Source organism: Brassica oleracea, chromosome C1 (assembly GCF_000695525.1).
Source record: "Brassica oleracea var. oleracea cultivar TO1000 chromosome C1, BOL, whole genome shotgun sequence".
Taxonomy (NCBI): domain Eukaryota; kingdom Viridiplantae; phylum Streptophyta; class Magnoliopsida; order Brassicales; family Brassicaceae; genus Brassica; species Brassica oleracea.
This window is the reverse complement of record NC_027748.1, coordinates 21,799,118-21,813,285: the sequence shown is the minus strand read 5'-3', so window position 1 is coordinate 21,813,285 and position 14,168 is coordinate 21,799,118. Positions and strand designations below refer to the sequence as shown.

The window sequence follows — 14,168 nt, the reverse complement described above, 5'->3', positions numbered from 1 at the left end:
CAAGCACACAGAATCACAAACGAAAGTAACCCACCCAGAATCGTTAGCTTCTATGACTCTATGAACCATAAAAAATTTAGAATCAAAATCTTGGGTTTTTTTAGCTCATTGTGGAGAGAAAGTGAGAGATATGTTGTGTTTAGTTCACAAGAATGGAAAAAGAAGAAGGGTAAATCGATTTTGGGAGCATTAAGAGCTTCAAATTGGTTATTCATGGTGGTTGTGGTATTGATGACAATGGCAATCTTGTAATTACTTGAAGATGATGAGGGTGAGAGAGTAAAAATGTCATTTTCGAAAAAAAAAAGAAAAAAAAAATTGATGGCATTTTCGTAAATTATATGAACTTGTGGGGTGAATAGGGCAAAACCAATTTTCAAAAAAAAAAGTAGGTTAGTTTTGTGTTTGACTTTAAATTATAGGTCAATTCTGCAAAAAGCCAAACAAATTAATCAAAATAAATAAATCACATACACCAATAAGTTTATTCAAGAATCAGAAGATTAACTACTCTCAGTTCTCATGATAATGTCGAACCTTCTTCCATGATCCTATTATTTAACCAGCAAGAGATCCCCACAAGCAATATATGATTAGTTACCATTAATAAATAATTAAATTTACTTATTATATATTATATAACTAATTAAAAATTAAAATAGTGAAAATTAAAAAGAAAATTTATTTTTAAAATAAGAAGGATAATTGTTATATATATTGCGTGGTTATCCGAAAAATATTGTTCAGTTATAAAAAATAAAAATAAAAAACTGAAATATGCATAATCAAATATTAATCATGTAGAAATTCACAAACTAAAAAGAGAATATTCAGTGATCTCAAAGAATTATTATTATATTTATTAATTATTAATGAATGTAGTGTATTAAAGAAATTTTTTAAAATATTTATGATATATGAAAAGTTTTTAAAAAATTTAACTTAATAACAAGCATACGTATCTTGATGAAAAATTTGTCATATAGAAGTAATTTGAGATAAGGTATAAAGTTATCATAATAGTCTTTAAATTATATGTTGACAAAAAAAAGTCTTTAAATTATAATGCATTTTCTAATAAGTAACTATATATAGCATCACTACGCCTGCATATGCAGACAAAACACGTACTTTAATAGTTAACTAGATCTCGATCCGCGCAACCGCGCAGGTTTTTGTTTTTATTTATTTTTATATAAACATTTTTTTTTCAATTCTAAATGGGTACATGTTATAATATATATGTGTCTATCAATTTTTAAACATAATAAGTTTACGGTATATTTTTTCATTGAATAGATTGTTTCAAACTTTCACATGTATTTGTATCTTCTTCTATATATATATATATTTGGATTATTATTTCATTATTAAAATCGTAACTATATATATAAAGATTAGTAAAATATTATTTTATTGTCATATTCAAAGATATTGTAACATTTCACAAATTTAGAAAGTTTTTAAAAAAATTAAATTTTTCGCTTCATAGATTTACATTATCGAGTAAATAATTAAACATTTAGTTTTTGTTTAATTTTTAAAATAAACTATAGTTTTTAAAATTGTTTTCATTGGTTTAAGGTAGTAAAGATTAGTCATTGTTAGATAATATGATTTTTGTTATTTTAAAAAAAAAGATTATAATTTTAAAAGTTAACATCGACAAATATTTAAATATTTAACATATGGAGGTATATTATTACAACATTAAATTATATCTATTTAATTTATACTATCTATAAATCCAATGGATCATCTATTCCTTAAATCCAATTATTGATAGTCCAATAAAAATTTCTGGTAGGCCCAACATTTAAATGATAAGATTAGAGATTAAATGTAATATGACTTTCTAGGAATAGGTCTATTAGGTCTATTTTTTAAAAAAATCACATATGAAACAAAGCTGTGACTTCTGTTTTAATATATAAGATGAAAAAATGTGTATATAATATATGTAGGTGTCGACATGGATATTTCCATGTGGTGAACAATGACTATACACATTGGGAAATGTAAAAAAACTTAAAAATAAGATGTCTGAATTGCGATGTATTGTTATTTAATTATAGTTCAATTGTTTTACAAATTGTTCTTTATTACTATAACATCATGGTAATAGTTATTAACACATATTTAACTTAGATAACAAATAGATATTCATGTATTGTTATAAAATAGATACATATTTACATGTTTCTACTTTTAGTCGGTTTTGTTCGGTTTATTCGGTTTAATCGGTTATATACCAAACCATATCCAAATCCTACGGTTTTTATAAAATTATATTCACTCGGTTTATATGGTATATACCAAAACCAAACCATATTGATGATCTTTGTTATTTAAAAAAAAAATCTTTATAATTTTAAAAGTTAACATCGAAAAATATTTAAATAATTAACATATGGAGGTATAATATTACAACATTAAATTATATCTATTTAATTTATACTATCTATAAATCCAATAGATCATTTATTGTTTAAATCCAATTATTGATATCCCAATAAAATTTTCTGGTATGTCCAAAATTTAAATGATAAGATTAGAGATTAAATGTACCATGAGTTTTTAGAAATATGTCCATTAGTTTAATTTAAAAAAAAACACACATGAGACATGAATCAAAGTTGTTACATCTCTTTTAATATATAAGGCACTATAGATGGAGATACGCTGAAATCACAATTAATTATGTAAATGAACCATTTTGTAAAACGCGTTACTTTCATGCTTATTTCAACTAATGGGCCTTCTACTTTGAAGCCGAAATTTGAATCAATCGGGCCAGTAAACATGTGTTCTCTCTCTCTAATTTCAAAATATGGTTGGGATGGGGGGCGCGATGTTTCAGAGATCTATTCCACACGACGACGACGTAGAAGACCAGATTCTTCTATTCTTTCCTTCTCTAATACTTACAACTGAACACAGCTTCCACTATGGTCTCGAAAGAGAGTTGTCGCAACGAGATCCGTGCGGCTATTCGACAGCTTAGTGACCGTTGTCTATACTCGGCCGCTAAATGGTTCCTCTCTTCAAAACCCTAATCTTACCAATTCCTAGCTCACTACTGCGTCTCTGTAATGATCTGATTCCGATGCCAGCTAAGTAGAATTGCTGATTCCATTCACTCCTGTCGCGAATTTGGCATGGGTTTTTTGGTGTTCTGATATCGTTTTAGATGTGTGCTTGATATTGTTCAACATCATTTGCTAATTGTGAGTTAAAGTTTCAATCTTTACTACTCAAAATTGTAATCCTTTTGTTACCATTGCAGGGCAGGAGAGCAGCTTGTGGGGATAGAGCAAGACTCATCTAACTTTACACCTTCCAATACGAGGTTCCAGCGAGGAAGCTCTAGCATCCGGAGAAGGTTCAGCACCAATGAATCCATTTCAACACCACAACCTTCCGTTGGCTTCTCTCAACCACCAGCTACTCCTCTACCCCAAGAAGACGAAGTGATTGATGGTGACCTTTACCTTTTAGCCAAGTCCTACTTCGATTGTCGAGAGTACAGGCGGGCTTCACATGTCCTTCGTGATCAGATGAGCAAGAAATCTGTTTTCTTGCGTTGCTATGCCCTTTATCTGGTACTATGCACTATCCAATATTTTGTGAGTGTTCTTTTGGCTTTGGCCTTGTAGGCTGCTTATACCTGTATAAACTCCCATTGATAAACAAACCAGTCACTAGTATGTTGTACGAATATAAGGGATCTTAGGGTATGCAACAGAGTTGTTCTGACATTTTGCAAATGTTTATGAATTTATTATACTGCACACCTATTTACGTTGAAACCAATAGTACTGTATATAACATGTTATTTACTTTGTTATGGTTTCCGTGAAGGCTGGAGAGAAAAGAAAAGAGGAAGAAATGGTAGGACTTGAAGGCCCCTTGGGCAAGAGTGATGCCATAAACCGTGAGCTGGTATCTTTGGAGAGGGAACTGTCAGCCCTGAAGAGGACTGGAGCGATTGATTCTTTTGGATTATACTTGTATGGTGTGGTTCTTAAAGAAAAAGGGAATGAAAGTCTTGCCCGTGCCAGCCTCGTGGAGTCTGTGAACAGCTATCCATGGAACTGGAGTGCCTGGTCTGAGCTTCAGTCTCTGTGTACGTCGATCGAAATCTTGAACAGCCTTAATCTGAACAATCACTGGATGAAGGAGTTTTTTCTAGGCAGTGCTTATCAAGAACTCAGAATGCACAGTGAGTCCTTGGCCAAGTACGAATACCTGCAAGGCATTTTCAGTTTCAGCAATTACATCCAAGCTCAAACTGCAAAAGCTCAGTATAGCCTTAGGGAGTTTGACCAGGTTGAAATCATGTTCGAAGACCTTCTGAGAAATGACCCCTATCGTGTGGAAGATATGGACTTGTATTCCAATGTTCTGTATGCAAAAGAGGCATGCGCTGCACTGAGTTACCTTGCACACAAGGTGTTTTTGACTGATAAATACAGACCTGAGTCTTGCTGCATCGTTGGCAATTACTACAGTTTAAAGGGGCAGCATGAGAAAGCAGTAATGTACTTCCGAAGAGCTTTGAAGCTGAACAAGAAGTACTTGTCTGCGTGGACTCTTATGGGCCATGAATACGTTGAGATGAAGAACACTTCTGCTGCCATTGATGCATATCGAAGAGCTGTTGATGTAAACCCTTGTGATTACCGAGCTTGGTATGGGTTAGGACAAGCGTATGAGATGATGGGGATGCCTTTCTATGCGCTCCACTATTTCCGCAAATCCATATTCTTTCTTCCGAACGATTCTAGGTTGTGGATAGCGATGGCTAAATGTTATCAGAGCGAACAGCTTCACATGCTAGAAGAAGCCATCAAGTGTTACAAAAGAGCTGTGAACTGTGGTGACACGGAAGGAATAGCTCTTAACCAGCTGGCGAAGCTTCACCAGAAGCTTGGACGTAATGAAGAAGCTGCATTTTACTTCGAGAAGGATTTAGAGAGAATGGATGCTGAAGGATTAGAAGGACCTAACATGTTTGAGGCTTTGGTTTTCCTTGCTACACATTTGAAGACCAACAAGAAGTTTGACGAAGCAGAAGTGTATTGCACTCGTCTTCTCGATTACAGTGGCCCTGTAAGTGCTTTTAAGGGACCTAGTATATACTTATTATTATTACACTTAAGTAGTGACAAGATGGCATTCATTGTTTACAGGAGAAAGAAAAGGCAAAGAGCTTACTGAGAGGGATCAGAATGGCGCAAACAGGTTTTCCTTCGATGGATATGGAGCATTTTCCTCTTTAGTTTGTATTGTACCCAATAACCAAAAGCTGTTTGAGAGAGAGAGAATGTATTCCATCAGGTACGCTTTGAATTTGTTATCTTTGTACACCATTGGATAAATAAGCTGTGGAGTAAATGATTGATGAAAGTGGATTTGTATCACAAAGAATATATTCAAATTTCTGAAATAATTATGGAAGAGAATTTAGAACCCTAAAGAAGTAAAGATCATCAGCATCTTTGCGTCCGACTAAAGTAGCTCTGACCCAAACACTAAACCAGATCATACTGGGTCATCGGATCAATTGTGGTTAAATCACAAATCAATAGATTAATAAATTGTAATACATAATTATATATGAATAGAATATTATTAACTATTGAAAATATTTGATCAAAAAAAAAAAAACTATTGAAAATATAAGATAATATCAGAAATTCATGTTAGTTTTATTTACAAAATACAATTAAATATTATTTATTTTATTTTAATTTCAATTTTTGTCAGCCATTAAAAATAGATTATTTGATTAATTTTTAATACTAAACTAGATTAGAATCCGTGCTAAGCACAGTTATATTTCATTTTTATAGTAATAAAAATTGTTTACTTGATAAATTGATTGAATATGTAGTTTAACATTTAGTGTTATATATTTGTCAATATATGTTGAATGTGTATTTCTAAATTGTAAAAAAATCTCCTCTGAAAATGAATTTTGAGTCTATAAATGTACTATGTATTACTTTAAACTCAATTGGCCATCAAGTTTGAGTTTTTTGGGAAAAGTAATTCCTTTAGGAAAAATCATTGTGATTTTAGTTTAGTTTTGGCTAGGCGATTCGACTAAGAATTAACGGGAAAGATAAGTGAGTGATGATCGGTTAAATAAATTAATGGGATTAGTGTATTTAGTCGCAATCGTTCAACTTCTTGTTCAAAGAACAAATTATATCATTAATTATTTTGTGTATATATTTAGAGTACAATATATACTGAGTATATTAGATATGGTTCAGAAAAATCTTTTGTTGGATATTTATAATTGTGTATCAACTAATTAAATATATATTCGTTACATATACAGTATAACCTTTTTAAATTAATACTCTATAAATTAATATACACTAAAAATCTCTATAAAATAATATAATTTTATAGTCCCAAATCAAGTTTTTGGTTCAATTAGTATATCGATAAATTAATATCTCTACAATTTGGTCTAGTCCCAACATTATTAATTTATACAAATTTCACAGTATTGAGTTTCGAAGATTTGTTAGTTTCTAGATAGGGTTTAAATCATTACTATTTCATGGTATAAAATCATTAAAGTATTCAAAAACATAACTAACTTGAATATCCTAAATATTAAATTTGAGAGTATTTTAATAAATATTTAAAATATTTAAAATTAACAATCTGGGATGAAGATGTATAAAAATCAATTTTAATCAAGTATACATGAATAAATTTACATATTCTATGGGATACATGAACAAATTTACATTTCTATACCAAACAAAACTCTAAGAAAGTATTAGATTATGTTATTATAGATGTATTGCTATTACCTCTAATACCGTATATCAAACCAAAGGTATTGTTCATCAAAAGTTAAAACTAAAATACTAAATGTTATATCGTATAAACATTTAGTATACATGGACACATTTACATTTCTATATCAAATTAAACCCTACTAAATTATTAGCTTTTGTTAGTATAGGTTTACTGCTAGTAACTCAAATATATTACATATATCAAATTATTGAACTAAATTTACCACGATAGTGAGTGAAATAATGTGATTCCATATATGATTCCATATATGATTTTATGTAAGGTATTAGTAAATATCATCTATCTATATATATAAAGAAATGTTTTCTTCACTCTTAGGCCATCCGCATAGGATGCCACGTCAGAAAGTCGAAGGCTGTCGTCGCGCCACGTGTCCCTCCATTAAAAACACATCAGTTTGACAATTTAATGCACATCAATAAACGCTTATATGTATATAGAGAGATCCATCGCAGCCACTACATATCATGACAATACTCTAAAAAAAATTTTAAACAATTTTTAGTTATGGTCAAGAGATAAAACAGAGGAAAAACTGGACTTGCAGGCAGATAGTGGAGTAACATAAGACGTCGTCATCCTTGCTCAGTCACGAGCGCAACTAACATTACCGACGGCGCCTGACATCGAGTTCGTTCTGCTTATGTATCTTTAAAACATCCAAAAGTTGTTGGTTTTTTTGGATCATTGAAAAATATTCTTATTCAAAGATTATATATTTGTTAGTATTGATTGTATAGAATGTTTATGCATATATATTAAACACGTATGTTTACAGATACAAAATAATACTCGATTTCTGTTACATATTGTAATAGTGGATTAGACTAAAAATAAAAAATATGTGCTTATAATATGTATTAGTTTTTAGTTTGAAGGAAAGAAAAATAATAATAATAAATAGATGTAGTGTATTATACGGGGATTATTATGATTTTAAACTAAAACAAATATATAGGAAAATTGCACATTTTGGATGCGAGTGCAATTCATATTAACCGGGTTTAGTTTAGAGTGCAATATTATCCTCAAAAAAATATTTAGATAGTAATTATATTTATATCCACAAACTAGATAATTTTAGTTTTAAAAAAATTTAAATTTGTGTACATTAATTATTTTACTTAATTTTTTAAAAGTTATGTTTTAAACTTCATAAATATTATTATCACTATTTTATAAATATATTCTTAATTTTAATATTTAAAGATTAGACGAAATAATTTATAAATAAAAGTCTTCTTTTACTATCAATTTGAGATGTTAATATATTCATATTTTAGATTTACAAAGAATTTGAATATAAATATCGAAAAGTATATATAGTTATTCTATTAACTAACCTGTACTATAGTGTAATAAAATAATTTTAAAATAATAATTAGTTTAATATGTATTTTGCTGATTTATAATATTTTTGTACAGAATAATATATAAGTTCTGTTTGTGCATTATATTCTATAGCCAGTTTAAAATTTTATGTAAGTATAAATATATAATCATCAAAGCATACTATCCCTCCGTTTATTTGGTGTGTTTTACATTTGCTTTAATTTATCTCTAGCAAATTACTGACATAACATAAAGCAAAAATAAATCCTCAAATATAACATAAATATAAAAAAAACAACGACAAGTACTAAGGGCATGTTCGTTTCTCCATCCGGATGAACCATCTGGATGGAGATGAGAGTTTTGTTCGTTTTGGTATTAAAAGTGCAACTCATCCGGATGGATCATATCCATCCGGATGACTTTCGGAAATTTAGGCTTAATTTTAAAGTTCATTCAGCTGAACCAATTTGGACAATTTGGATGGAGATGGTTCATTCAATATGGTATAATGTCTATTATGTCCCTGATCAAATTACAAACCTAAACATAATATCATTTTGTCACACACGAAAACTAACAAACACAAAAACGCATTTTTCTGCGAAAACCTAAATATGAATTTTTCACGCCAAAACCCTAAAAACGCATTTCCGGACAAAATAGCAAAAATATGTTTTTCCGCTAAAATTGCAAAACGTGTTTTCACGCAAAACTTCGCAAAAACGAGTTTTCATGCCAAAATCACAAAAGTGCGTTTTCACACCAAAACCCCAAAACACATTTTTCCGCCAAAACACAAAAACACGTTTTCCCGCCAAAACCACAAAACGTGTTTTCCCGCCAGAACGTGTTTTCCCGCCAAAACCGAAAAATATGTTTTCTCATCAAAATGCATTTCCCGCCAAAACTGCAAAACCCGTTTTCTCGTGAAAACAACAAAACGTGTTTTCCCGCCAAAACGCATTTTCCGCGAAAACTACAAAAACGTGTTTTCCCGCCAAAACGCATTTTCCCGCGAAAACCACAAAAACGTGTTTTCCCGCCAAAACGCATTTTCCGCGAAACCCGAAAAAACGCGTTTTAATGCCAAAACCGTAAAACGTGTTTTTCCGCAAAACCGCAAAAACACGTTTTCCGGCCAAAACCGAAAATCTCGTTTTCCCGCCAAAACCGAAAACCTCGTTTTCCCGCCAAAACCGAAAATCTCGTTTTTCCGCCAAAACCGAAAAATTTTGTTTTCCCGCCAAAACCGCAAAAATGTGTTTTCCCACCAAAAACGTATTTTCCCGCCAAAACCAAAAATTGTGTTTTCCCGCCAAAACCGAAAAATCTCGTTTTCCCGTCAAAGCCGAAAAATCTCGTTTTTCCGTCAAAACCAAAAAATTCCGCCAAAATCGAAGTTACAGTCGGTTTATTATTCATACTCTTTTTAGATTGACAGTCTAAAGTTTTTTTTTCAAATATATGTTTATCAATTTTTTTGTTTATTTGAAGTTTTTATTAGGGCAAATATCTAAAATATCACATTTCTAAGTTTATGTCACAGAAATAGCCCTCAAAAACTAAAATGACCAAAATAGCAGTTTATCTTTTGAAAAATTTAAATTTTTTTTATTTTTCAAAATTTGAAATCTTATCCCAAAACCCCACTCCCCAACTCGAAACCCTAAAATTGGTCATTTTTATTCTTAGATGCTATATTTGTGACAAAAAATTTTTTTAGTGCTATCCTAGTCATTTTCTCTTATTATTATAGTAAAATTTTAACATACGATTAAATCAACACAAGGATATTTTGGTAATTTGTTTACTAAACTCATTTGGATGAAAATGAAAATAAAGAAACAAACATAAAATCCATTTAGATGATTCATTTAGATGAGCTATCTGGATGGACAAACAAACAGTCACAAAAATCTGAATGGATCATCTCAATAGATCATACAAATGAATCATCTGGATGGAGATGAAAATGCTGAAACGAACAACCCCTAATAGTAGCAACTAGCCGCGCGGGTGTATATTTTTCATAAAATTTATAGTTTATATATATTAAATAATATATAAAATACATTTTCCATATACATATTTGCAGTATTTTGAAACCGGACCGAATCGGCTCGTCGGACCGTGACTCGTTCCTCAAATCAATTCCCAGTTGTGCCAAAAATCGTATTTAACTTAAACCGACAAATTTGTGCGTCCGCTAGGGTTTTTGTTTATTATTCATACCATATATATATATTTTTTATTCAGACCATTTTTTTATTGTATTGTGTTATATATTTTTCTTATTGGATGTGTGTTTCATAAGTTAGTAATATTTTTAAAAAACTATGTATTAATATACAATGTGAATATAATTTGTTTTAAAAAAAGATTGTATCAATTTAAAATTGTATATATTTATTTATATCATATCTATGCAATTTACCACATAAATTGAAAAAAACAAATATAAATTTGTACATAAAGTAAAGTATACCTAAATATTGTTATCTGAAATTTAATTTGATATTGAATAATATTGACCACCTGAATCTACATATAATCTATTGATTTCATAATTATTAACATTGAGATATACTATTTGATTTTATCATGCATTATCCATAAATAGATTAACATTATAGCCCAAAAAAATAATTGTAAACAAAGCTCATTTTCTAACTGTTTATTCTAGGAAAAGTAAAAAAGAAAACGTGTATCCAAACTTTCTCTTTAACTTTTTGTCCGTTGGCTTACCTCTCTCTCTTATCTCGGCTTCGATTGTCATCTATAGAAAAAAGGGATGGAAGAATCAAATCCATACTGAAAGCTACTATTTTATGTTTATCAACTTCATTCACTCAATTAATGTATTTGCCAAGTCAATTGATCTATTTTATCAAAGGTTAGAGACTCATGATTTTTTTTTTGGATTCAGATTAAACGATTAGTTTTTTCAAGACCTAAACACTTTGATCGTTTCTTTATTATGTCGATAGATCTCTAGTCTCCATGAGTAGATCGGCCATCACGTTTCGACTTTCAAGACATGCAATCAAAAAGTCAAAATCCACATTGATAGAAGACAATCACCTCCATGAAGACAGCTTCTCGTGCTAGAAAGAGTGCTGCAGGGTTTGTCCTTGATTCTGTTTCCATTTTTTTTTTTAATTTATGCTTCCAGTCGTATGATTATTACTTATTCACCAGCTAGAAGAAACTTTGTTTCGTTCAATCTTTTTGTGTCCTGTAGTGATTTTTCATCAAACAGCTAGTTGTAGGTTTGAGTTAATGGTTGATACTTGTCTCAGGTACGACTTGACCTGCTTGATTTTGGGAGTGAGGGGACTTTGGGAGTCATAACTGAGAGTCATTGTTTGAGGATAGTCATTGTTTGGCTGTGGCTATGGAAGGAGAGGTGCAGAGGTATTCTTAGCTATTCTTCTTCTATTTATCTGAATTCAACAATCAGAAAAGAAATAGTCACTTGTGAATGCTTTTCATCGGAATTTGATAATGTCAATAGCTTCAAGTGTAATTTTTTTTTTTATTTTGGTTATTGTGTACATTCATGTCTTGTTTCCAACATATCTCTTTGAATTTTCTCTATATAAACTACTCTTGCTGGATGTACAGAGGGCCATTTATACAATATATGACTGAAGGGGGAAGGACATAAAATCAAGCTGTCAGATATAAAAAAACATGGGGAAGAGACAAAAGACATGGTAAGGCGTTGTTAAAACATTTCTGCCTAAAGATAATATTCCAAAAGACAACACGTTAGTCAATGTTGAATGTTTGTGTAGCTCGTGGGATATTTGAAGCTGTCGTATAAGTTGGTTAAAAACGTTGTATCTATTTTTCTTGAACGTGTTTTATGTTGATCTTTTTATACCATTTAAATATACTGATATTAGACCTTTTTTATGTTTCACATGAAATTGGATGGTACGAAGACCAAATTCAAGATATACAGCTACAAATGAAGAGAACAACCTTGCTCAGATAATTTGACAATGCACAACGGTTAGTAATTACTTATCCATACTACGAAATCCATAGGATGTCAGAAGAATGTTGCATTATGTAGAATAAGTTATAAGATTGATAGAACATGGCCTTAAGTTTAGATGTTTGGGGAACATACTTGACCGATTGATGCATATCTGTGTATTATGTAGATGATAGTTTTATATGACAAATTTATTTTTTTAAATAATTAGTTTGAGATGACAAAAGAGAATGAATTATATGTTGAAAACAAAAGACAGAGAAATAAAAAATGTTGTTCATCTAAACTATTAAAAATGCCTTATGAAGCATAAGAAAAAGCCATCATTCTTCCACCAGAGCACACATGTATGATCATCTTCTACTGATGTTTTGTAGTTCGGTATTAACCACAAGCTGAAGTTAGGGAAACATTTTCAATAACTCCCCATTATCCCGTAGGCAAATCACGTTGAACTCGGTATATGAGAGTTCGTTTGCAAGTAGCATGGATCTTTTTATCCTAAAAACACACACAGTCATATTAGATCCAAGTAAAGCAAAGAAATGTAATGAATGGAAGAAAAGCTACAAATAAAAAATTACCCATGCATCAGCTAAAACCATCTCAAATGAATCACCTCCAAAAAGTGTGTTTTCGTTGCCATGAATGTAAACACTTCGCTTGAACTCGCCGGTTATTTTTGGAAGGTCTTAGTTTTGTGAGAACGTTAGCTTAGACATGTTTAGGTTTTCTGGATGCGTTTTTATACGGAGGATAGATGAGATATATATAGTCGGCATAGGGAAGGGTAGGTTTAATAGGATCAACTCATAATATTTTGGTAGTTTTGATTTTATCGCCAAATCAAACCAAATATATACATTCCTTTTAAATTATACCATAATAAAAACAAAATATACTTTCTATAGATAAGGAATATGTGTTTGTCATGTTTAAATAAAAGGAAATGATAATTGTGTTAATTAATAGATATCCTTTTTTGATATGGTGAGTGCGTAGAAATAGGAAAAAAACTTTGGATGTTGTTTTGTTTTTGAATAAAGAATATTTAGTTATGATTTTCTGTAATTAATATTCATTTCGTGGAAGTAGGAATCGTTATTTGAATGGTATTTAGTTTTGGAAGGAAATAACATATTTAGTTTCGATTTTGTATACAGAAAAAATCCAATGGTACCTTAATTAATATACTAACAAACATAATAAAGAATTTTAAAGAAATTATAAATTCGGTAAACCAAAAAAAATCGACAAACCATAGCTTCATTAGATCAATATACACAATGTTGGTATGCACAATCAAAACCAATCTAGACAATGTTAATTTGAGTTCATTATATTATGCTTAAGTAATCGTTGATGTGAAGATTGTTGTCTATCATTGTTTGGTTATGAAGAAACATGAACTAATCTAAATTACAAATTACATGATCATAGGTTTACTACTGGTCATATGTTTACAGGAGTATGGTTTCAAATAATATAAGGTATGTGCCGGTCAAACTTAATTAAATAGTTTCTATACAGGACAAAATGGTTTAATAACGGTTTTTTGGCATAAGAAATTAATGGATTAGCAAATATGTTAAACTATTGTGTTTTGCTCAGTGGCAATCTCTTGTAATCTATACTAATAAAAATGACCTTTTGAGGCTCCAGGGAACGTCCATATCAGCGAAAAAAACTTTTCCCGAAAGATGACACGTGGCATAAACTATAGTTTTACATTTTAATATTACTAATTTTCGAAAATTATAAATAATATGTAAACATACATCATAAAAAATGGAAAAACTACATTAAATATATGTAAAATTACCATTTTTCACTTTAAAAAAAAGACGGCTTATCTCCATAATGTAACATTACCGTTTTATAAAAAAAAACAAAAAAAATTATATATAATTTCGAAAATAATAAATATATGTAAACATACAACGTAAAAAATAGAAATACTACATTAAACATATGTAAGATTACC

The 14,168-nt window shown here is 30.3% G+C and overlaps 1 protein-coding gene and 2 long non-coding RNA genes across 4 annotated transcripts; all 3 read left to right on the top strand.

The window, feature by feature from the left end:
• The first annotated feature begins 2,795 nt into the window (after positions 1 to 2,795).
• On the top strand, positions 2,796 to 5,462 carry LOC106306172 (anaphase-promoting complex subunit 8). 2 transcript variants are annotated; one of them, XM_013742796.1, is made up of 5 exons: positions 2,796 to 3,034; positions 3,287 to 3,602; positions 3,862 to 5,112; positions 5,193 to 5,288; positions 5,374 to 5,462. In XM_013742796.1, the coding sequence occupies exons 1-4, from the start codon at positions 2,949 to 2,951 to the stop codon at positions 5,280 to 5,282; spliced, it is 1,743 nt and encodes a 580-aa protein (XP_013598250.1). In that variant the 5' UTR covers positions 2,796 to 2,948; the 3' UTR covers positions 5,283 to 5,288; positions 5,374 to 5,462. The 2 variants fall into 2 exon arrangements, with proteins under 2 accessions (XP_013598250.1, XP_013598170.1); XM_013742716.1 differs by having other exon boundaries at positions 5,193 to 5,430.
• A 5,558-nt stretch (positions 5,463 to 11,020) lies between these two features.
• On the top strand, positions 11,021 to 11,855 carry LOC106303154. The gene is made up of 4 exons (XR_001262473.1): positions 11,021 to 11,074; positions 11,169 to 11,304; positions 11,481 to 11,595; positions 11,806 to 11,855. It is a non-coding gene; the product is annotated as an uncharacterized LOC106303154 (long non-coding RNA).
• Positions 11,856 to 11,866: 11 nt separating this feature from the next.
• LOC106303149 lies at positions 11,867 to 13,709 on the top strand. Its single transcript, XR_001262472.1, has 3 exons — positions 11,867 to 11,897; positions 12,129 to 12,198; positions 13,625 to 13,709. It is a non-coding gene; the product is annotated as an uncharacterized LOC106303149 (long non-coding RNA).
• The last annotated feature ends 459 nt before the right edge of the window (positions 13,710 to 14,168 follow it).

Coding starts and splice junctions, on each gene's coding strand:
- LOC106306172 (XM_013742796.1), top strand. CDS start 2,949: ATGGTCTCGAAAGAGAGTTGTCGCAACGAGATCCGTGCGGCTATTCGA. Junction 3,035..3,286: donor CTATACTCGGCCGCTAAATG/GTTCCTCTCTTC, acceptor TTACCATTGCAG/GGCAGGAGAGCAGCTTGTGG. Junction 3,603..3,861: donor GTTGCTATGCCCTTTATCTG/GTACTATGCACT, acceptor GTTTCCGTGAAG/GCTGGAGAGAAAAGAAAAGA.